The following is a 23,842-nucleotide window of genomic DNA, read 5'->3' on the forward strand; positions in this document are numbered from 1 at the left end:
TCGTGAACCGTCTGAGGCCTGCATGTTAGGGAGAGAAGCAGGGCTGTGGGGAAAGTTTGGTTTGGGTCCAGGCTGGAAGATACGGTTTTCCTGGGCTGCAAATACCCTGACTCACAGTGGCTCGACTAACAGTGGCTGAGATAGTAACACTGAAGTCTCTCTCACGACACTCCTAATTGGGTTCCGGAGTGGTTTCGGGCCCTGGGGAAGTCCGGACACGGGTGGGTGCCCGCCATTCTGGGCACTCTCCTTACGGGCCCGGCGGCAGGCCTCACCCTCACAGAACACCGGCCAGGGTGGGGAGGGGGGCCAGGGGCTCTGGTTTTGGTGGTGGGGGGGGTTACTCTTTCCCAAGACCCCATCCCTCTGTCTGGGACTCCCAGCCTCCAGAGGTGTGAGAGCAACGTTCAAGCCACCGCCTGCAACACTTCTTTCTAGAAGCCTGAACGATGATGATCTGCCACAGGTCCAGGCTCTCTGCATCCCTCTGGGGAAGTGGAAGCAGGTCGGCGGCCTTTCAAGTATGGGGACATCACGTGAGCTGCGAGCAGGCGTGCCACCTGCTGTGGCAGGGGACGTCAGGCGGCTGCACTCCAGGCTGGGAGCTGAGGGCCCCGCGACCGCGTAGCTTGGGCAAGCCCCCCCCCCCCCCCCCCCCCGTCGGAGAGCGGCCTTCCTGGGCGGGCCTCGTCCATGGACACGCTACCCTCGGGCCTCCCAGAAGCAGCGGTACTTTGAGTGGTTGCTTGTCAGGAGACCAGGCCACCTCGCGAACACTGAATAAACCCGCTAGCGAACGAGGTGGCCAGCGTGCCGGTCACGGTCTGGTGCAGGCGTCTGGCCCAGGGGTCCTCTGCCTCAGGTCACTCTTGCCGTGCGTAGACGTGGGCGCCGGAGCACCGGGGGGGACCCTGAACCATGGGGCCAGCTCTCTGGGACCTGCCCGGTGGTCAGGATTAGGCAAGCGGGCCCGGCAGGAAGGCCCCACGTTCAAAGTCTGCTGAGCAGCAGGTGACTTCACAGCTGAAGGTAGCCCAGGCCAGGGCCCCCGCACCCCCGAAGCCTGGGTCCCAATGTCTGCTATTCCAGACTCCGGATCCTCTCCATCTCAGAGACTGGCTTCCCTGGCCCGGTATCCTCATTTGAGCACGGAGATAAATGTCCTGTGTTATACATTAAAAAAAAAAAAGGACCCTAACTTGACAAGGATTGTAACTGGCAAGTAAGAAAGGTGGCGTGTTATCTTGAGCGCCGTCAGGCTGGCGAGCTGCCTCTGCGGATTCTTCTGTTCAGAGGCCGAGTCGTTTCTCGGCCCCCAAACCAACCAGGGATGCATGTGAGACCCACGCTGCTAGGGAGTGGTTCATTCAGTGGCTCCTCTCAACCACGGACCCCTTCAGGTGAGACCGGTCCAGAGTGAGGTGCTGTGACGTCTGCAGGCAGGAATCAGTCCCTGTGAGGTGGGTCTGACTGGACTCCACACCCAGAGTCTAGTAGTATAGATTGTAATAGTGCTACTGCACTGCTTGAAAATGAAACTCATAACCAGGTTCTACGTGCAGTAGGTTTTTGTTTTTAAATTTCTTCTCTTCATCTGATTGCATGTGTGTGCGAGTGAGCACAAATAGGGGTGAGGGACAGAGGGAGAAGCAGACTCCAAGCTGAGTGTGGAGCCCGGCTTAGGGCTTGATCGATCCCAGGACCCTGGGAACCAGACCTGAGCCGAAGGCAGATGCTTACCCAACTGAGCCCTGCAGCACTCGTGTCAGCTTTCAGAACCAGACTGTCCCCCACAACCAGCACTCACTCCCAAGCCTGTAGGCCACTTGCTTTGCCAAACCACCAGCGCAGTCACAGAGAAGAAATAACCCAACAGCTTCCAGGCTGAGAGAGGCAATTCTGAACCTTCACAAGTCAGCATAGACAAGTGACCTTTTGATTCTGGTTATCTGACTGGTCCCATAAAGATTCCTCTCCCCCTGGTGGCTTGTAAGTAAATTTTGATTCTCCTCCAGAAAAACGGAATCTAGAGAACCATACATGGGGCAAAATGGCATGGGGAGGAGGGGCCCCTGGGGTCAGGCCACCCGGGTTTGACCCAGCTCTACTGCTCCCCAGCCAGGAGATGAGAGCAGTTCGAGGCTAGCCCCGACTCTCAGAAAAAGGACTGGCCTCTGCTATGGGCTAGGTCACATTAGCCACTGTCACTTTAGGTAAGAGACACTGGTCCACCTGGGAATGGGAGCCATGGTGCCCTTCCTTCCACTCAACCCACTCTAACCTCCCCGAGTTCTGTCCCAATGGAGACCCTGGTGGGGCTCTGAATGGCTCTTCTGAGTTCCTGCAGGCAGCGTGGGACCTGGGTCACGTGATTCCCTGGGGACCACGGGAATCTCATCCTATGCTCGCTGTGTGGCTCTGGGCTAGGAGCACTCAGGCCACCCTGCCATCTCGTGGTTTCCCACACTCCCCTCCCACGGGTCTCTACATCTGCTGCGGCCCTAAAACACACTTCACAGGATCGAGCCCACAGTCCATGGCATCTGTAGCACAGGCTCAATGTTTTAAGCTGTTAAATGTACCTACAGATTGAAAAAAAGACCCACTTGAACCCCCTCATCCAGGCAGCATTTGAATGACAGTCGGGAGTTTCCTGCAGAGGAAGGAGACAGCGGTGGGCCGGAGAGCCCGCTTTAATGGGACACACACAGAAGCCCGCGCAACAGCACATCCGCTGGCATGAGTCTCTGAGCACGGAAAGCCGCAGATACCAAACAGTTTTCTATTTATTACAGCAGCACCCGCAGGGTCTGGGAAGGAGACCGTAACAACTGCAGATGTGCCACCAGACACGCCTTTATTCCGCCACGGCGGGGGGCCTCACTGCATTTAGTCTCCATTTTGCCCTTATTCTTCAGACTCTCCAGGCTTCCGGATGTCATCGATCTTCAAGATCATTCTCACCATTTGCGTCGCAAGAGAGATCTGCTGCTTTTTGCCAATCAAAGTTTCTATGACATGCTGCTGCTTCATATCTGCAAAATACAAACACATTATCCTAAATATATTTTATATTAATAACTTGTTCTCATTCACAGACTCACAATAAAACTTAAAAAAAGTACAAATCTGGAAGAAGCCCCCAGTCCTAGTTACATTTTCAGAGGAAGAAGATCTTCAAGGACACTGTGGAACTTGAACCTGGGTGCCAGAAAGCTGCGGGTGGCGGGGGGGACCTCTCTCCACTGACAAGCCCAAGTGCTGGGCGCCCACATAAAACCTTGAAGACACGTCTCGCCCCATAAAGTATTCGCTACTAACATAAATAATTACAAAAAAGGCCTAAAAATTAAAAACATCAACAGAACGAGGCATGCAAATTAAAAACAAACTTAATTATCTGTCTTGACAAAGAGTCGCTACGGTTATTAAAACCTGCTGGCGGTGAAGATGAAAACCACAGCACAGCTGTCATTCCAAGTAAAAGCCCAAATCCTCAGATTCCAGGCTTGGGAGAACGTGGATCTCTGGACGCGGCCTTGCTCGTCCCAGAACCATGAGCACCACCATTCCAATTAGCTTCCGCGAGCTCATGCCTGAAGCCCCAGCAGCGACCGCACATGACAGGAAAACACCCTGCAATGTGTGGACGCAGACCCAGGATCCTCGGAGAACACCAAGTCCGCTTCAGAGCTGCTTCCCGGGACACCCAGAACCTACCTGACACACACCTGTGTAAAAGAGAAAGCTGGGAACTGTTTTTGTGAAACCAAGGACTGAAATGGGAATCACCTTTGATATAAAACAGCACCTTATACTTCGGTTATTAAAATTAGTCCTCTGTTGCCAGGACCAGCAGTCTAACCAACTCCTAAGTAATCGAATAAAACTTTCTGAAACTCGGGACCTACTGAGCCTCTAAGTACTTGAGAAGACAGGATAAGCTCACGCTGTGCACCAGATGCCCCGCAGTCAGCAGGAATCGCTCGATTTCCACCCAACGCAGCCCCTCCGGGTCGGGCGGGCTCCTCACCGTTTGTGCCCTTGTGCAAACAGTCGATCCCCAGAGCGGGGTTCATTTCCTTCACTTGTCTGGCCCGGACTTCGGTCATCGTCTGGATGGGATTCATGCCGCTGTTTTCAGAAAGGGCCATGGGGATGACCTCCAGCGCGTCGGCGAACGCGCGCATGGCGTACTGCTCCAGCGTCGGGCACTGGAAGGGACCGGGATGCAGTTCGCAAGCTTGGCAGTAAGGACCAAGAGGCCAGCACTTTGGAAACGTAATTAAACCGCATACTTTGAAAACCTAACTCACGCAGCGCTCTACCGACAGGCAGTCCTATTTTTAATCTAGCAGAGTACGTAGCTGTCACTATGGAGGGAGAAAAGGGATACCCACGAGAGAAGTCTCACATCAGCTCTCCCTACTTTAGTTTTAGTTACGATGGCCAATTAACCTGGAGCTTCGAATACCATTACGTGACTGGAGAGCAACTGTAAAGGCCGGAATGGCCGCAGGAGGCGGAGAATAGTGAGGTTTGGACACGAACATGGTGAGAATCACAGACCAGACACTGGGCACCCATGGCTATGACGCTCTGTTGGCGGCACCGCGACCATCCCTGCCCGAGTCCAGAAGCCCCGCTCGGGCTCTACCTTGTCGGCCTCCTGGCTCACTGCCAGTGCACACGCGATCTCGGCAGCGCCCCCGCCGTACACCACGCGGTTGTCGCGGATGAGATTCCGGATGACACACAGAGCGTCGTGAAGGGATCGCTTGGCCTCCTCGATGATCTAGGGAAGAAGTTTTGCCTCAGTTACCGCTACCACAATGTGTCTAGAGCCAGCCGCCCGGCCGTGTTTGCTGGGCACAGGAAGTACTACTACCACCCCATTAAAACGGTCCAGGTTAAGAACAAATGGAGAGAACACACTAGAACGTTCGTTACCAGATGGTTTCTACCTCTACCCGCCCTCTCCTCTCCGTAATGTAGTTAGAACCACACAGAGGCAGCCATAGACTCATTCTGAGACCCACGACCGAGGGAAGGGGTCAGAAAATCCAAAACTGACCAAGAAAAGCTTCACCGTTTAAATAATCACGATGCAACAAATACCCCTTCTCGGAGAAGGGAGAGATTACCGTGGTTATTTAGTTGGGTTCCCTACTTTCACTTAAGTGACTCAAAAACCAGTGTACCTTGTAGATTAACAATGGAACAAGGTCTTTGATAATTTCATTCCCTGGTAAGTCCTGGTCATTTCATATCCTGGTAAGCAATCGTGTCTCAGTTAAACACCTGACAGGCAAAGCCAAACCGTATACCAGAAGCGGATGAAACACAAGACAAGGAACTGGAGCCTCACCATCTTATTTCCTCCTCTGATGAAAATGGTCACTGCCCTGGAGTTCTTACACTGCTCGATGACCAGCATTTTGTCCTTAGTGGTCCCGAAGGAGATCTCTTTCACAAGCCCGGCAAAGCCCAGCTTCTCTGAGGTGAGCTCCGAGAACCGCGGCACGATGCGGCCTCCCGTCGCGATGGCAATCAGCTAGGCGGGGCGGGCCAGGAGGAAAGAAGAGCTGGTGAGCACTGAACTTCTCCAATCAGACCACACATGAGCCAAGCTCTATCTAGCCTAGGCTACGTCATGCATCCAAGTCCTAACCCACACTCGCCCAGAAAGTCAAGGTCAACCCAAAACATCGTGTCATTCAGTGTGGTTTGAAGGGCTGATGTCTTGGTCGGATCCCATCACCCTGGCACATACTCCCCAGAACTCCTGGCCACGGTGAAGGCCAGAGGCCGTGTGTGTCTGGGCACAGACCACATGTGGGGTGGCCATCAGCACGCGGCTGACATGGAAGTGGCTAAGACAGGGCTTCCTGCCTCAGAGTGCCAAGTGGGATGACAGAGGGAGAGCATTTCTGAAAACCAAGGACACCAGAACTACCCAGCTGTGCTATTCTTGTAACAATTTATGTTTTTTATAAATAAAAAAAGATTCTGGCACTTTCCTTCCCCCCGCCCCAAGCTCCCCTCCCCTAACCTCTGGAGCCCTGGCACAAGTGCTATCAAAGCAGCCCCAAGAACCCTCCTACACTGTTGGTGGGAATGCAAGCCGGTGCAGCCACTCTGGAAAACAGCATGGAGGTTCCTCAAAAAGTTGAAAATAGAGCTACCCTATGACCCAGCAACTGCACTACTGGGTATTTACCCTAAAGATGCAAACGTAGTGATCTGAAGGGGCACGTGCACCCAAATGTTTATAGCAGCAATGTCCACCATAGCCAAACTATGGAAAGAACCTAGATGTCCATCAACAGATGAATGGATCAAGAAGATGGGGTATAGATACACAATGGAATACTATGCAGCCATCAAAAGAAGTGAAATCTTGTATTTGTGATGATGTGGATGGAACTAAAGATATTATGCTTAACGAAATAAGTCAGTCAGAAAAAGACAACTATCGTATGATCTCCCGGATATGAGGAAGTGGAGATGCAACGTGGGGGGTTCTGGAGGTAGGAAAGGAGGGAGACAAGCCGTAAGAGACTCTTAATCTCACAAAGCAAACTGAGGGTTGCTGGGGGAGGGGGAGGGTGGCTGGGTTATGGACATTGGGGAGGGTATGTGCTATGGTGAGTGCTGTTAAGTGTGTAAACCTGGTGATTCACAGACCTGTACCCCGGGGGATAAAAATAAATGTTTATTAAGGGGGGGAAAAAAAAAAAAGGCAGCCCCAAGACACCGGGGACCGTGAGCTCAACCCCTGCGTCCGTAGGAGTCTGCGCACGCGCGTCCTACCTCTATTTCGGGTCCTCCCACCCAGCGAACCGCAGGCAGGTTATTCTGAAGCAGCAGATGATTCGCTTCGTCGTCGAAGCCCCACTGGCAAATAGCTAGATTAGCCCCCGTTTCTTTAATCTGAGGGAAAAAATGCCACAGTCATGTCAGTAGAGGTGTTCCCTGTGCTTGAAGAAAGCTGGGATACACAGCAGGGTGTGCACTAAAACAAAGCACAGAAAAGAGGAGAAACACCCAAGCATCTACCTTCTGTCAGGCCCAAATTCCAAATGATGAACAGGTTATCAACGGGAATCACTGCAGTTTTTTCTTTTAAAGATTTATTCAAGAGACGGAGCGCGTACAAGTGCACACGTGGGGGAGGGGGAGGATCCCAAGTGGACTCTGAGCTGAGTGCAGAGCCCAACACAGGGCTCGATCCCACCACCCTGAGATCACGACCTGGGCCAAAATCAAGAGTGGGGTGCTCAACTGACTGAGCCCTCCAGGCACCCCTGGAATCACTTCAGTTTGTAAACGATGCTTTAAGAGTCAGGAATTCATGCTGAACCCCGTGGCTACAGGGAAATAAAACAAAGACGCGTCAACAAGGTTTGTGAGCACGGCCCCCGACCCGGGGTGACAGCTGTCTTTCGCCACAGATACCAGTGAGGCAAGTTCACTCGTGTGTGTATATAAGAGAAACAGCATCTTCGAGACACCTTCTCCCCCCGTGCTTTCCTCACTCGAGTGCACCACCCTCTGTGGATTAACACACTACCTCAGGGGCGCACAGAGGTGATCCTGCCTCCCATCCCTGCAGATGGCTAAGCCATTTGTCCCGGGAAGGCAGCAGTGACCAGAACCGTCTGTGCATCCTGCCCTTGGCGGTCACCTATGGTGGCTAGGCCACGCCTCACAGCACCCAAGCCTCCTGAATCTTCCATCACCAGCTCTCTGCTTCTAGTCCCTGACCCTCGGGAGCTCAGTCTGTTAACAGCCCCCTCGTTCTTGTACTGCTTCTGGCACATTCCTGCTGCGAACAAACCCTGACTGTGCCCTGAGATCCATCGGCCTCAGTATCGCTCCTCAAACGGCTGGTTTTCCCTCCCATGTGCTCAAAATAGAAGGGGGTCGTTCTTGGTCCCCACAACTAACGACAACATTCCTCTGTGGCCAACTCTCTTTAGAACGTTAGCCTCTAGTCCTATCACATTCCTCGCAACCCACACATGTACCAACATGCTCCATCCAACTCCCCTGGTCCTAATTTCTGCCACCTTTGTGCCCAGTGCACCTTGGCTGGCCTTTCCACGGCAGTCCTGTAGCCCAGATAATGGGTCTTAATTTACAAACTCCTGCCAGCATTCTCCCACCTCTCAGCCTTGCCGTTCCCTGCACATGCCAACCATGTTCCTGCCTCAGGACCTCTGCACATGCTGCCCACGCCCCCTTTTACCTCAGCCTGGAATGCTCTCCACCCAGATACATAGCGCTCTTACTTTGCTTAGGTCTCTGGCCACGTGTCACCTCCCGAGAGAGGTTTTCTCTGACCAGTGTCCTTCGCAGAGCTCCTACTCACCTTCCCCTTCTGCCTCAAGAGCCAGAACTCTGCTTTATTCCCTGATATATCTCAGGCACCTACAACAATCTGTGTCTGGTAGACACAGATCACGTAAGAGCAGGTGAATCCAATTACTTCCCTGAAGAAAGAGGTCATGATAGCTTCTAGGGTGTCTGTCACACCCTAGTAACGTTCACGTTCAGGGTGCGGACGCTGTACACTCCCAAGGACAGGATTCCGAAGAGGAGCCACTGTCAGGGTCACGCACATGTAAGACGCTAACAGCCACAGAAGAGCTGGTTAAGGCGTCTACAGTACTCGGACTCACGCGAGCCAAGAGCAGGAGTCGTTACTCACTGCGCTCCAGCGCGACTCCTGCTCCTCAGTCACTCCTCCCTCCCAGTCAGGGGCAGGGGCCTTGGATGCGCGCGAAGCTGTACTGAAGTCATCCGGACCGTGCTCGGACCAGCAAAGGCGTCCGGGAAGGCCGGCAGGGGACATGAAGAGCGCGGCCCCGAGCCGGCCGGCCGCTCTTCCAGGCACTGCCCGCGCTACGGTGCTAAGCCGGGACCGGCTCACTCGCCTCCGTGAGAGCCTTTCCGTGCCCGGTGCCCCCGGGTTCCTCTCAGGGTGGACGTTCGTTACTTTCCTGTCTCAGAACCGAAGGAAGGGGGGGTGCCGGCTGCCAACACGCCAGCTGTGGCCACACGGCAAGGGACCCAGGCCGTGTAGGCGGGCGCCCTGCGGCCTCCACCGTGGACCACCCGCAGCTCGCCCAGCACGGCCCGCGGGGGCCTGAATGCTGACGGCCACGGCCAGACCCACCTGCTGGATCATCTCCTCGAACTTCTCCTTCTCGTACTTCTGGAGGGCCTTGTAGTCCTCCACAGACGTCACGTCCAGCTTGTGCTTGGTCTTCGGCTTCGGCGGCTCGAACGGACACGTGAGGATGGCGATCTTGGCGTTCTCCACTTGCTGCGGGGACAGAGAAGCCCTGAGGGCAAGGGCACACACGCGACAATGCCGCAGGGGGCTGAGGGGCGCGGACTTACTTTGGGCATCTGCGGGTGACTGAAATCTTTGTCCACGATCACGCCCTTGATCAGTTTGGTGTCCTCCAGCCTGCCGCCCACTTTGCCTTCCACTTTGATGAGCTCGAAGTCCACGTCCCGGCGCTGCATGTCGGCCACGGTGAGGACGGCGTTCACGGCGATCTCGGCCATCTGCCGGTGACAGCTGTTCACCCTGGGGGGGAGCCCAAGAAACCGTCCACATTGACGGCAACGACTGTAACCGAAGCTGGACACGTGACACAACGTGGTCCCTCAGGTACATTTCATTAAACTAGTGACGTTTCAGAGGCTGTAGCCAGCAGTGCCACCAGAACCTGTGCTTTCGAAGTCTGGGGCAGGGCTTCCTACTCTAGGCCCCACAGACCCCAGAGAAACCTGTAACAGGGACAGGGAAAGCCACAACATCCTGTCTGAATGAGGTGATGCGCTTGGTTAAGAAGCGAGAGCCTGACCCGCTGGCTGCTACTCTTGTGGGAACTTCCGCCAACATCAGTTACGAACTTGTGGGGGTGGCAGTAGGGGTTATCTTTTTTGAAAACTTTAAAATATCTGAACAGACTGCTCAATAAATTTACTTCTGGTTCTGGAAAAACGGCATGGAAATTTAGTACTTGAACACAGAGCCAGAAATCTTGAGTCATTTTTGAGAGAAGCAGAACCATGAAGTCATTTGAGAGTTTTTAGTATACTAACTAGGGGGATCTACAGTATTTTGCGTTATACTACATATATTTGGCCATTATTGGTTGTTTTGAACACCTTGGTACTTAAGACCGATGTGTGCTTGACTTTGTGAAGCCCTGCAGATGGAGCCAGGCCAGCTTATAAAGCCGTAACACGAGATCCGTGCATTCTGGGTAAGGGTAACACCTGCCTTCCGGGAGGAAGACCGTGCTGGGCTTGGGGCCGAGGCCATTCCTCTGGACAGCCAGTCTCCGCACCCAGCACCGGCACGACAGAGGCACCTAGCACAGCACTGCGGTAGAGGCCTTTCCCTGGGGGACAGAAGGAGCAACAACACTTTCTGTTGCACTTGCCCTGACACCCAAGTCGACTATAACTTCCTTTTCGCTGAAACTACCACGTACACAAATTAGTAATTAAATCATTTCTCACACTGATCTTGATTCAAAATAACCAGTGTAATAAAGTACCTCAGGCCAGACTTTTATCCTACATCACGGCAAGAGCCAGTAAATCTCTATTACTGTGTAAATGAGTGTGTTCCTTGGCTGAGGCTGCTGAGTCTCCAGGGGCAGGAACTGTGTCTCTGAGCCCCCAAGACACAGCAGCAGGCCTGGCGAACAGCAAGCATTCGGCAAAGGCGGAGAACACCCCAAATAAGTCAATTTCAAGACTGTCCCTTCTTACTAAATTAAAACTCGGAACCAGTAACTTGCTTGTTGAATATATGAGAAGAGGAGCCCCTCCCCCTAAATGGCTTTTTAAAAGTCATTTTAAAAGCAAAGAAATGGTGAGTGTTTTGAAAACTGACACTGCCCAAGGAGGACCTATCCTGCTGAATTAAAGGGCCTCGCTCACAAACACTGGACAGGATTTACCACCCAAGCCTGGAACTCCACTTTCCAGCTCCAACAGACACATGTGACTGTACCTGTATTACAAACGAAGCAGACCAAAGTAACAGAAACTGAACGCAGGACACAGAACGAGTACGAGGCTACCAGCGGCCTCAGAAGGACGTCTTTAGCAACAAGCCCACACGTTTGGCTTCTGCCACAAGTGCCAACAGTGGCGCTCTACCGTGAACGTACACTTTGGAGCCCAGCGTGGTCTTGGCGGTCTGGATCAGGGGCTCAGTGTCCTTCATGTCCACGAGGACACTATCGCTGATCTTGTCCAGGTGCTCGATAGCAATGCGGGCGGCCTGCTCGTAGCCGTCGGCGATCCTGATCGGGTGAATGCCGCGGTCCAGCAGCTGCTCGGCCTCCTCCAGCAGGGCACCGGCCAGGACTGTGGACAGGACAGCGCACGACCAGTCAGGAAAACGCCAAAGCTTCTAGGATCGATACTGGTTAGCTGCTAACCCTACAAGCAGGAAAGCTCTGGAATTAAAATAAAAGTACCTCGGGGACAGAGGTATTTTAAGAGAGATTCTGGTTTTGATTTTAGGAAAGATCTATGGCTCTCCCCTTATAAATGGGCGCTGAACTCTCGGTGATGGACAGAATGTAACAGAGAAACACAATCTAAAAACGTTTTTGTAAGGACAAAAATCTCCTGTATTTCCTAGGTCAAGAATTTCTTTTTTTAGGATTTATTTTATTTATTTAAAGATTTTTCTTCAGAGAGAGAAAAAGATCATGAATAAGGGGGAGAAGGAGAAGCGAACTCCCCACCGAAGAGGGAGCCTGATGCGGGGCTCAATCTCAGGACCCTGGGATCACGACCTGAGCCGAAGGCAGACACGTAACTGAGCCATCCAGGTGCCCCCAGATTTTTTAAAGTAATCCCCGCACCCAACATGGGCTGCTAACTTACAACCCTGAGATCAGGAACTGCACCATCTACCAAGTAAGCCAGCCAAGTGCCCCTCCCAGGCCAGGGATTTCTATTCTGTAGAATTTGTTAGTGATAAGATGATCTAAAAATTAACGCTCCAAGTACATCCATAATAGTGCTTCGTACCCCCAAAATATTTGTTGAATAAATGAATTCAAATCTCATCTGCAGAAAAAGTAACATTACAGCTATTTCCCTCTTCAGCTTCCTCAACTTTTTAAGTATTTCAGACCATCAGGAGAAAATGTGAGAATAGAAAAATGAATAGTTTACTCACTAACACCATTCTGCCACATTTCTCTACGAATACACACAAGTAATTCTGTTCAACTCTGTGACCGTTAGTGGGGAACATCACAATGTGTCACCCCTAAGTACCTGAGTGTCGACTCCGGGTATAAAGGCATTCTCCCACAGCACTATAACGTAACTGCCACGCCCAGGAAAGTTAACGGGGTACTATTCTACAATGTGCATTCCACAGGCCCCCCATATATCCCAAATATCCCTCACAGTTAAACAAAACAAAAACAAAGAGAACAACAAAGCACCCACAGCCAATCACATGTTACGCACTCATCTGGGTGCCATTTCTCTCTGGTTCTCTTGATTTAGAACAGCTGTTTAATGCTGCCCAAACCCCTTCTTTTTCTTCCAGGAAAAGGACTTTTGGGCCTGGGATTGACCATGTCCTTCAACTTGGACTTGCACAACAGTCTCCTCACATCTGATGCACAGTTAAGTATTTTTGGCAGGTATGTGCGATTTTAACTACTATGTCTGAAATGGGGTGTTAGAAAGGCTATTGTGCTTTCTTACCAACCACCCCCGTGGTCCCATCTCCGATTTCATCATCCTGGGATTTGGACAGCTCCACCATCAGCTTGGCAATCTGGTGATCGACATCCATCATGCTCAGAATGGTGGCGCCATCGTTTGTGACCGTCACGTCGCCATCCTTGTCCACCATCATTTTATCAAGTCCTAGAAAGATGGCAATGTTTAAGATGGCATTAGGGAAAAGAACAAAAACAAAATCTGTACGAAAATTATAAAGTTAGGCTTCCTGACTCATTCCCTATTTCTAGAACTTATTTTAGCAATTTAACTACATGAAAGAGTATCTACATGCAGACAGTCTTAGGTTGGCAAACACAAAGCAGGACACGGGAAGCAATCTAAAGGGCTAAAGCCAGAGAAATGGGAGAAAAAAGGAAGCATCACTAAATGTAACATTAATCATCAAAAGGGATGACTATAATTTGGAAAATGCTAACGAAATGATGTGAAAAGGGAGAAAAAACCCGACATGAAACCATATGCACCTACGATTATAATTATGTTGAAAGCCCAGAGCACACAGAACAAGTGTGTTAGCATAGGGTCCCAGGATGCCCCCTGCTCCATGTCCCAACTTTCTAAAAGGATTCTAGCAACTGTCTGTAATTGATAGTATTTGTCAAAAAACACGGAATGATAGTCTTTTACCATTTGGTCCAAGTGATGTTCTCATGGTATTTGCTACAGCCTTTGCCGCCATGATATGAGACTAAAAAATGAAATAAACAGAAAAAACAATGTTCAAGTTACCTACAATTTTAAGTTAAAACCATACAACTAATGATTATAAAATCTAATTATACACAGTTTCTACTCTCTAGAAGCTTCTGCATTTAAAAGTCAACACATAGGTGTAGTGTGGTAAACTTCACCAACACCAGCTTGAGTAGACCATTCTTACGTAGAAGAACTGGAAGCTAGTGCTTTAACTCAGCACGTCTAGGAGGCAGGTTCTCCTACCTGCCCCATTTCACAGCCAAGAGCATGGGTGTCCGACCGGAGAGGCCTTGCGAGACCATTCTGCCATGCTAACCTCACGCAGAGTCCAGATGTCCCTGTGCAGCACCTGGAACTATCACGTCACGGAGTACTGCAGAGCTGTACCATTCTCTTCCGCGGCTGAGCCAGTACATGGCCCGTGTGAAAAGCCACCCTTGTCATGTGCCAAGATTATCCCTTTCCTGTTTGCACACATAATGTTGTTTCCTTTGCTCCCAGTCTTGCTGTCGCCTCTGGATCCAGAGGACCCTACAGAAGTCCAGGGTCTCTCAACTTACTCCCGATCCTTTAGTCATCCAACATCCAGCTAATCCATCCATCTTTCTCAAAATGTTATCTGCTGGTCTGCAAGCCTTAAATGACGTCCTAGTGCTTCAACACTGAAGTCTGAAAGCTTCTGTGTTTCCTCCAATGCCCTTCACAACCTGAGAGCTAGTTCCCCTTCCGGTGACGATGGTCCACTCTTATTTTCTACATATGCCCTTTGACCCTTGAAAGAATACAGTGCATAGAAGGCACTCGGCTCATCAAAACCCTGACCAACTTTCAAAGAAGTTCAAACGCACACGTTCTGTGAAGCCCTCCTGGCTCACTCTGTCAAACAGGTAAGAAAAGTCAAACTTGGGGCGCCTGGGTGGCTCAGTGCATTAAGCCACTGCCTTCAGCTCAGGTCATGATCCCAGGGTCCTGGAAGGCAGCTATGCTCACCACTATACCACCAACGCTGATCCCAGGGTCCTGGGATGGAGCCCCGCATCCGGCTTTTTGCTCAGCAAGGAGCCTGCTTCCCCTTCTCTCTCTGCCTGCCTCTCTGCCTACTTGTAATCTCTCTGTCAAATAGATAAATAAAATCTTAAAAAAAAAAAAAAGTCAAACTTCACAGATCTGTGAAAATCCAGGTCATCATTAAAATACACATTGACAGGGGCACTTGCGTGGCTCAGAGGGTTAAGCCTCTGCCTTTGGCTCAGGTCATGGTCTCAGAGTCCTGGGATGGAGCCCTATTGGGCTCCCTGCTCTCTGCCTGCCTCTCTGACTACTTGTGATTTCTGTCAAATAAATAAATAAATAAATAAAATCTTCACCTGATCTTAGCCAAAAGGCCGAGAAGCGATAACAAATAAATAAAATCCTAAAAAAAAAATACACAATGACAGATTTGTCTGTGTAATGGAATTTTTAAAGGATAATCACCACAGGTAAGCATTTTTTTTTTAAAAAAAGATTTTATTTATTCATTTGACAGAGAGAAAGACCACAAGTAGGCAGACAGAGGGGGAAGCTGGCTCCCTGCTGAGCAGAGCAATGTGGGACTCAATCCCAGTACCTTGGGATCATGATCTGAGCCAAAGGCGGAGGCTTAACCCACTGAGCCACCCAGGCACCCTAGGTAAGCAGTTCTTGAGCGGGGATGGTTTTGTCCCTCGGCAGACATCTGGCAGTGCCTGCAGACACCTTGGGTCGTAACAAATGGGGTGGGAGCTGCTACTGGCATGGACTGAGTGCTGCTCAAGAAGAATGACCCGGCCCCCCAAATATTAACAATGCCAATGCTGAGAACTCTGGCTTTAGACCACTGGCTTTGGCGTCTGCCAGAGGTTAGCTTGAATCACAGCCCCATTCCTCAATGCTAAGCTGCACCACACCTCCCTGAGCCCTGGCCCCTTCTGAAGTGACCCCATGTAACCCTCATCCTCAACCTGAGGGAGGTGTACTACCCCCACTGAGAAACGAGGTTCGGAGACATTGTGCAACAGTCAATGAGAGAACTGTACGGTTTCTCCGCTTCTTTAAGACACAAAGACACCAGGTGAACAGAGACACCTCAGACCTGGTGATGCGATCTCACTTTAATAAACCCTAAAGAAGTCTGTGTCCTCTCAAAGCTTCCCCTGCATTTTCTCTCAATGTCCGACGACTTTCTCACCTGCACTCCTGCCCTTGGTTTAATTCCTCTGGTCCTTCCTGTTCCCTTTCCTCCACCAGACCCCACTTCCTAAAGTACAGTTCTACCTGAACTGCGGTTCTGCTGAGACCCCCTTCCTGGCTCCCCTCCCTTGGAGGATTAACATCTTGACTATGAGGCATTCAGGCTTCCACGTTGGGGGAAATGCTGTTAACCTACACGAGACTGGGCTCCATCAAACCCACGCTGCTCTGTCCCCCTACAATGCGTCGCGTGTTCCTGCCCACCCTTTTGCCTTTGCTGTCCCCTCTCCCCCAAAGGCTACTCTGTCCCATTCAGAACAGCGGCCCACCCACCCTCCGCCTGTCATCCACATCCACAAGGGAGAGGCTAGTCACACGCTGCCTCGTGTTCCTTGCATCTTCCACCCGGCGCTGGTATTTTCTTCCTTAAGAAAGAAAACACGCGTTCCGTCTTTGCGACGCACATCCCGCATCCGGCCATGTAGGAAGGCGCTGAGAAATGAAATACGTTGTGAACGACGACGCCTCTAAGAAGTGACCAAAAAAGGGAGCCCCATCCTTTGGGGGCCGTCGCTTGTCCCCCGGCCCGGCGAGCAGAGAACACCCTCCCTGTCTTCCCGAAGGAAACGCGATGCGGAGGTCCGGACCGGACCGTCGACCGAGGCGCGCGCAGTCTAGCACCGAGCCGCCCCACCCAACGCCGAGGGCCGCCAGCGGCTCCGCCCCAACCCCCAAACCGGGACTAAAGGCTTCTACGCCGGCCTCGCCCCAGCTCCAGGCGCGGGGTGCAGGGCCGGAGAGGGCACCGGGTTCCCCGACCCTCCCCGGGAGCACATGGCGGAACCGCTCCTGGGCTGGCGCAGGCGCAGAGCCACGGGCTCAGGCCGCCTCCCCTTAAGACACCGGCCGCGTCCGTCCCGCTACCTTGAGAGCCTCAAGTCCCATAAGACGAGACTTGCGATCCTGATCCTTGATGATGAGGAAAGGGCGCCCATATTCATCGAAGGCGAGGGTCCCGACCGACGCCATGGTGCAGCAGCCGTGGTTAGTTTCCCCCAACCGGTGGCGACCGCTCCGGAACTGAGCACACGCCTTCCGCTCGCGGGAGGGCGCTAACGATGCGCGCAGGCGCAGTCCCGGCCGCCTGAGACTTATTTTTCAGCCGAGACCACTTTGACGCCAGACAGTACCTTCTGGAATCAGAGGCCTTAGGAAACTTCAATCACCCAGGAAGCGTGTGGGGGGGTCGAAGACACGGGCGGGAAGTTAAAACCCACAAGCCCAGAGGAGATGGAACTCATTTGGCAGAGCTGTACAATGGAGAGTTTCTGGGTAGTGGGTCCCCAACGAGGACTCGTTTCTTTCTAGCGTTACTTTGTCCCTCCGTCCCACCCCGGCTCCGGGACGATGGTAGAGCCCACCCGGAATCCCACTCTCTTCCCCCCCCGACCCCGCCTCCGTCTCCGTCTCCGCCCCCCTCCCGGACACGCAGGAAGTCTCGCGATGGAGGGAGGAGGCGGTGAGCCGGCTGGGGCGGCGGGCTGCAGGGGTGGCGCCTGCGGGCCCCACGTGGGGCTGTTGGGCTGCAGAGCACCCCGCGGGCCGGGGCGGGCCGGGCGGGAGTGGGAGCCGGGGGTGCACGGGGCGCCGGGCGCTCGCTGGTACCCGCATGCCGCTGCCGGGCGCTGTCCGGGGCGCTTTGGGACGAGCAGCTCCGCGGGCTGTGCCCCCGAGTCACGCTGGGTGCGAATCCTGCCGCGCGGCCGCAGACTGCGAGCTGGGGCTTCGGGGTGACAACCGCTTTGTGTCTCCGTTCCCTTGCCTGCAAAAAAGGCAGTAGTGACTGTACCCGGCACAGCTCCGGAAAGGGTTCAGGGAGAACAGTGCCTGGCCCTTCGCACGTTCTGTCTGTTTAAGTGTTTGTTGAAGAAGTTCCCATTTTGCACAAAGAGTAACTCGGGCAACGTGAGACATTCGGTAGGAAGCAAGTTTGCACAGCCCAGCGCTAAGGTCCCACTCTTGATTCTGTCTTGCTAGTACTCTGTCCTCGAAATCCCTTCTGCCTCTTCAGGGTACTGGTCATGACCTCGTACTTTACAGGGTTAGGTTCGGGCATAAGAAGTGATAAAGTACAGTGACCCTTGAACAGTTGGGCTGGTTAGGGCTGGTTAGGGGCACCCGTGCGGTCTAAACCTGTAGAGTTAGACCCCATGTGCAGAAAATGCATGTGCGACTTTTGATTCCCCCAAAACTTTGCTGATACGTTGATGGGAAGCCAGTTTCCGTATTTTGTTATACGTATTGCATACTGTATGCTTACAATAAAGTAACCTAGAAAAAAGATGTTATTAAAGTCACAAGAGAAAATGATTACAATAGTGTATCCAAAAACATACATGCTTATGAGGATCTGTGCAGCTTAAACCGGTGTTGTTTCAAGGGTCTGCTGTCCTAATCCATGGATCCTGAAAACACGCTAAGTGAAAGTAGCCAGTGACAAAAGAGCACGAGCTGTATGATTCCACTCCTGTGAAATTCCAGAAACTCTGTAGAGTCAGAAAGTAGATGAGTGGTGCTTAGGGCTAAGCTGTGAAGGGGGCGGGGGTGGTGATAGCTAAAGGTTAAGGGGTTTCTTCTTGAGGTGATGAGAATGTTCTAGAATTGACGTTGGTGATGGTTACACATATCTATGAATATACTGAAAACCTTTGAAGTATGTGTGTTAAGTGGGCACATTGTATGGTATATGAAGCTGTTAAAAATTACGGAGCTCCCCCCGCACCCATAGTACTGACACTAACAGTAACAGCAGCTAACAGTCATCACTTATAACTCTCTTACTTAGAGCATTAAGTGTCTTATATGCATTATTATTTATCTATTCCAATAATCCCATGAGGACACTCTTATTTATGAATTTTATAGGCGAAAAGCCTGAGCCTTGGCCAAAACTTATCCAATATTACACACTCGTTAAGTTCTGTGACTCCAGAAATTTATTACTCAAACCCTTTTAACCACTGTGCTGTATAATCGGAATACCGACAGTGTAATTTTGCAGAGGTCTGGCAGATGGTACTTTGGCTTTTTAAGAAACAGTCAAATGCATGACTATCTACTATAGCATGTAAAGTCCTCCATATGATGCTGAAAAGTCTAACTGCAAATGTACTTCAAACTCCTGCTTTCTGTTAAACGCCATCACCTTCCTTATCTTAATTTTATCTTATCTCTAGCACCAGCAGGAGACTCTTGTTCTTGTTTCTGAGTTGGCTTTCCATTGTGAAACCAGTTTTAAAACTCACTTTAGAGGACCTCAGGTGTCAAGAGCAAAGCTCCTCTCTGTTGGTGAGAGGCTGGTGCTTGGTCAGTGGCCTTGAGCAGTGACTCACTGCAGCAGGCCAGCTTTTCGTGTGTCATGTGTTCACCTCCGTACCTCACAAGTTGTAACAGATCACCGTATTTCACGGGTGTGGTAGGCAGAGGCTCCCCCGCCCAGATCCATGTCCTACTCTCTGGAACCTGTGAATATAGTACACAAGAGAATTTATAAATGGGATGTTGTTAGGGCTTCAGATGGGGAGATTATTCTGGTTTGTCTGGGTGGACCCAGTGTCCTCACAACGATTCCTATAAAGAAAAGGGAGGTGGGGGAGTCAGAGGTATCCTGATAGATGCAGAGGTTGGGGTGATGTGGGGCCACTGGCTAGGGAGTGTGGGTGGCTTCTAAATGCTGGAAAAGGCAACCAAATCCATCCTACCCTAGAGCCTCCAGAAGGAACCCAGTGCTGCCAACGCATTTCAGGTATCCGACCTCCTGACCTGTATGATAATAAGTACGGGTTACTTTAACTCTCTAAGATTTCTCACTGCAGCATTGGGAAACTAATTCAATGGGCCTTTAGAATCGCTTACTAATTCCTGAAACCATGGATGTTAACGTCTTCAAATGACAAGAATCTCTTGTTCTCCCCCCCTTACTGTCTTCTGTTTCCTATGATTCCTGTGTTTTGGGCCCTCTCTTCTCTACTAGACTGGGAGCTGCTTCTGGGTGGCTTCGTTCCCTGTAGGGTTCAGCACATAGCCAGCGTTGGACACGGTCAGCATGTGCCAAGCCGTGTCCTGAGTGTGTCGCTTGCATCCATTCGCTTAATCTGCAGTGACCCTGTAATCCCCATGTTACAGATGAGAAAAGCAAAGTTCCCAGAGGTGAAGGGTCATACCAGTAGTCAGGTGCAGAGCCCAGATCCTCACCTGGGGGTCATGCTCTTACTTGCTATGCTGGGCCCTCTGTAATCAATTTCAAAATCACTTTCAAATCAGTTTCAGTCCTGGGAACTTGAGTTCCTCTTAAGACTATTTTAAAGGGTAAAACTCAGGAGGAGTGTATTTCAGGTTTCACTCGTTTCTGTGTTCAAGTGACTGGATGGAGCTTGCTTTATTCCACACTGGTGGATTGAGATGATTTTATCATTTGTTCTTTTCGGATCTTCTTCCAAAATCTTTCTATTACCATACTTTTTTTTTTTTTTTTTTTTTGGTGAAACCAGATTTTGGTCTCCTGTTGTTTGACACTGGTATTAGTGCATCTGCACTGTAGACACCTAACCAAGTTGGATGTGGAATCTGTGTATCTTATTGGAAATAGGGTGGTAATTAGACATTGTAATACTTACTCGTGAAGTTTTTTTTTTTTTTTTTTTTTTTTTTTTTTTAAAGATTTTATTTATTTATTTGACAGAGAGAGAGATCACAAGTAGGCAGAGAGTCAGGCAGAGAGAGAGAGAGAGAAGCAGGCTCCCGCTGAGCAGAGTGCCCGATGCGGGGCTCGATCCCAGGACACTGAGATCATGACCTGAGCCGAAGGCAGCAGCTTAATCCACTGAGCCACCCAGGCGCCCCACTCGTGAAGTTTTGTTCTAAACTATGAAAATACGGAGTTCATGGTTAACATCTCTATTAATGTGTGTTTTTATTAAATTCATAATATGCTAGAGAGGAATGAATACATTGTTTTCTTTTTTCTTTTTGGTTTTATTTATTTATTTGAGAGAAAGTGTGTGTGCATACACGCGGGAGGAGGGGGAGAGGCTGAGCAGGGAGCCTGATGCGGAACTTGAACCCAGGACCCTGAGATCATGACCTGAGCCAAAGACAGCTGCTTAACTGACTGAGCCATCCAGACGCCCGAATACATTTTTTTCAAAGAAAGACTCAAAAAAAAAAAAAATTAGTAAGTTGGAAAGAAAAGATTTTAGTTAGTCTCCCATTAGAACTGAACCATTTTCTCAGAAACGCTTCAGTTTAGTTGATGGAATTTAGAACTCATGGAATCCTACCTCTGTAATTTAGGTTGTGTTTAGCTAAATCATCCTTTAAACAGTATGAGTTTGTCAGAAAGAATTATAGAAAAAAAAAACTACCTTGGATTTCAGATTGGGGTGATGTACCTGTTTCCTGCTTGCTTTCCATCTAGGTGCACCCCCAGCAGTCCTTGAAGAAAACGAGTCACGATGCGTCCCAGCTGCAAGTCGCGGAGCCGACGGTTCAAAGAGAAGCAGTTGGGGGTTCTTATTTACCGGGATTGTGGGCGGGACGCTGGTGGCCGTGTACGCTGTGGCCACGCCATTTCTAACACCAGCCCTCCGAAAAATTTGTCTGCCTTTTGTACCTGCAACTACGAAGCAGATTGAAAATGTTGTGAAAATGTTGCATTGCAGAACAGGATCCCTGGTCGACATTGGCAGTGGTGACGGGCGTATTGTAAGTTATGCTGAGACGCTTGAAGGTTTTGAACTAGAGGTTTTAAAATTCCTGCTTCGTTTCTTTTTCTCTTTCTCTCTCTCTCTTTCTTTTTTTCTTGTATCTAGTTTTTGTTTAAATTCTAGTTAGTTAACATAGATTGTGGTATTGGTTTCAGGAGTAGAATTTAGCGATTCCCACCCAGTACTCGTCACACGTGCCCCCCACAGTCCCCAGCACCATCGAGCCCGTCCCAGCTTCACCTCATTTACGAGGTTTATGCCAGGACCTGCTAAATCGGACAGTTTAGTAAAGTTGTCATTTATTTTGTGTGTTTGGCTGAACTCTCAAATCCTCCAGCATGAACTGGAATTTATTTTTCTCAGATTTAATTTTTCTGAAAGGGGGAAGTACTCTGTAGATTTGCCACGTAAAAAGGAGCAATTAATTGGTAATTATGAAATTTTCCAATAAAAAAACCCGGGCCAGGAGGAGTGGTGTTAATTAGAGGAGACATGGAACCCTGTAGTTTAACATAGACATTTGCTTCTACACTTGTCTTTGTCTATACATTGTAATGGTTTCTGTGGGGTAGTGTAGAGTTAAAATGGGAAAGAGCCAGTGCATTAACCCTCACTTATCCAGAGATCAGACTTTGCGTGATCTCGGCTCCCTGACTCCAGCGGAGAACCTGTAAGTAAGATTCAAGGCTATTGGCCAGCGGGTGTCCCCAGCATGTCCCTCCATGGGCACGGTGGCACCATCCTTAGGACCCCATCCAGGGATGACTCGGAAAGTGAGGATAGCAGTAGTCAGGCTCCTGTTCTGGAAACATTTGGGTGGAGACCAGCTGGGGCGTGACTCCTTTTATCACCCCCTGGAGCATGGACCTTGCCATGCCGTCCTGATGACCCAGATAGCCAGGATGAGGCTAAAACACAAGCATATTTAGAACATAAAAATCTTGTTTGTTTTAGGAAATCAAGAGGTATATCTGTGAACCAGGAGGAAGTTTTAAAACCCAGTTATGGGGGCGCCTGGGTGGTTTAGTGGGTTAAAACCTCTGTCTTCAGCTCAGGTCATGATCCCACGGTCCGGGATCGAACCCCACATCGGGCTCTGTGCTCGGCGGGGAGCCTGCTTCCCCCTTCCTCTCTCTGCCTGCCTCTCTGCCTACTTGTGATCTCTGTCAAATAAATAAATAAAATCTTAAAAAAACCCCAACCCAGTTAGGAATGCTTTACCCATCTGAGCAGTATCTTTGTGGTTTCCTTTTCTCCTTTAGGGGGTAACACTGTAGTTAACGAGGGAAATTACTGTGGGTGGACAGCTCCTTCGGGATGCTCCCTCGGGGAGTGGTGGGAAGACAGAATGAGCAGGGACCGCAGGACCCGCCCACTGTCCTCAGCTTACAGAGGCCTGTAGCCCTGTGCAGTCGACTGTATTGTGACTCCTTCCCTTTTACTTTTACCTGTTTTCAACTTGGGGTGAACAGTCTTTAAGTACTAAGGAAGTGTATAAGTAGTTGCAGGTTCTCATTGACAGGTCATTTTTTTTTTTCTTTTTAAGATTTTATTTATTTATTTGACAGACAGAGATCACACGTAGGCAGAGAGGCGGGCAGAGAGAGAGGGGGGGAAGCAGGCTCCAGGCTGAGCAGAGAGCCCAATGCGGGGCTCGATCCCAAGACCCTGAGATCATGACCTGAGCCGAAGACAGAAGCTTAACCCACTGAGCCACCCAGGTGCCCCTGACAGTTCATTTTGGTCTCAGATTAGAGCTAGTTCACAAAACTTTCTCCTCGCTGATTCGTTTTGCCCGCTGCTCTGCTCTCACTGATGGAGAGGGATGCTGGGCTACCAGGGACTGCTCGTTGGGCGGAGGTAGGGGTTGGCCAATCCGGAAATGCTCTGTCCAGAGCAAACCTGACGGTGGTGGTGCTCCAGGTGAAATCTTCAACAAAAACATGAAAACTGAGTTTAAGTCAGCATTGTCTTGTCTGCAAAGCTACATAGTTTCAGAGATCTATCTTTAAATGGCTTTTTTAACAAAAGAAGTGCCTTTTGATTGGACATTTTGTGATTATAGACCAAAAATAGGAAGTAGTCCTATCAGTGGGGCACGTTAAGTTGCTGTTTTTCTTTTTTTTAAAAATAAATTAATTAAAAAAATTCTAAGTTTATTTTTTAAATTGCAGTATAGTTAACATACAGTGTTACATTAGTTTTAGGTGTACAATACAGTGATTCAACAATTGTTCGTGTGACTCCGTGCTCATCATGATAGTGCACCATTAATCCCCGTCACCTAGTTCACCCATCCGCCTGCCTGTCTCCCCTCTGGGGACCAGTAGTTTATTCTCTGTATTTAAGAGTCTGGT

General features: G+C 50.3%; 2 protein-coding genes across 12 annotated transcripts in view; one reads left to right on the forward strand and one right to left on the reverse strand.

Moving 5' to 3' along the window:
• Nucleotides 1-2,667: 2,667 nt before the first annotated feature.
• On the reverse strand, nt 2,668-16,749 carry CCT5 (chaperonin containing TCP1 subunit 5). The gene is made up of 11 exons (XM_032337757.1): nt 16,645-16,749; nt 13,441-13,501; nt 12,772-12,936; nt 11,205-11,403; nt 9,409-9,601; nt 9,182-9,331; nt 6,814-6,933; nt 5,369-5,554; nt 4,658-4,795; nt 4,034-4,214; nt 2,668-3,035 (listed from the first exon to the last, which is right to left on the reverse strand). Exons 1-11 carry the CDS (start codon nt 16,747-16,749, stop codon nt 2,908-2,910), a joined length of 1,626 nt encoding a protein of 541 aa, XP_032193648.1. The 3' UTR covers nt 2,668-2,907.
• Nucleotides 16,750-17,170: 421 nt separating this feature from the next.
• Nucleotides 17,171-23,842, forward strand: part of ATPSCKMT (ATP synthase c subunit lysine N-methyltransferase) — a 237,683-nt gene continuing 231,011 nt past the window's right edge. For 10 of the 11 annotated variants that reach the window (XM_032337766.1, XM_032337765.1, XM_032337763.1 and 7 more), the window contains exons 1-2: nt 17,171-17,239; nt 21,197-21,483. In XM_032337766.1, the coding sequence (XP_032193657.1) occupies nt 17,224-17,239; nt 21,197-21,483 (303 nt within the window). In that variant the 5' untranslated portion in view covers nt 17,171-17,223. The remainder of the gene's footprint in view (nt 17,240-21,196; nt 21,484-23,842) is intronic. The other variant, XM_032337764.1, reaches the window with a different exon arrangement.

This window comes from Mustela erminea, chromosome 3 (genome assembly GCF_009829155.1).
Source record: "Mustela erminea isolate mMusErm1 chromosome 3, mMusErm1.Pri, whole genome shotgun sequence".
Lineage (NCBI taxonomy): Eukaryota > Metazoa > Chordata > Mammalia > Carnivora > Mustelidae > Mustela > Mustela erminea.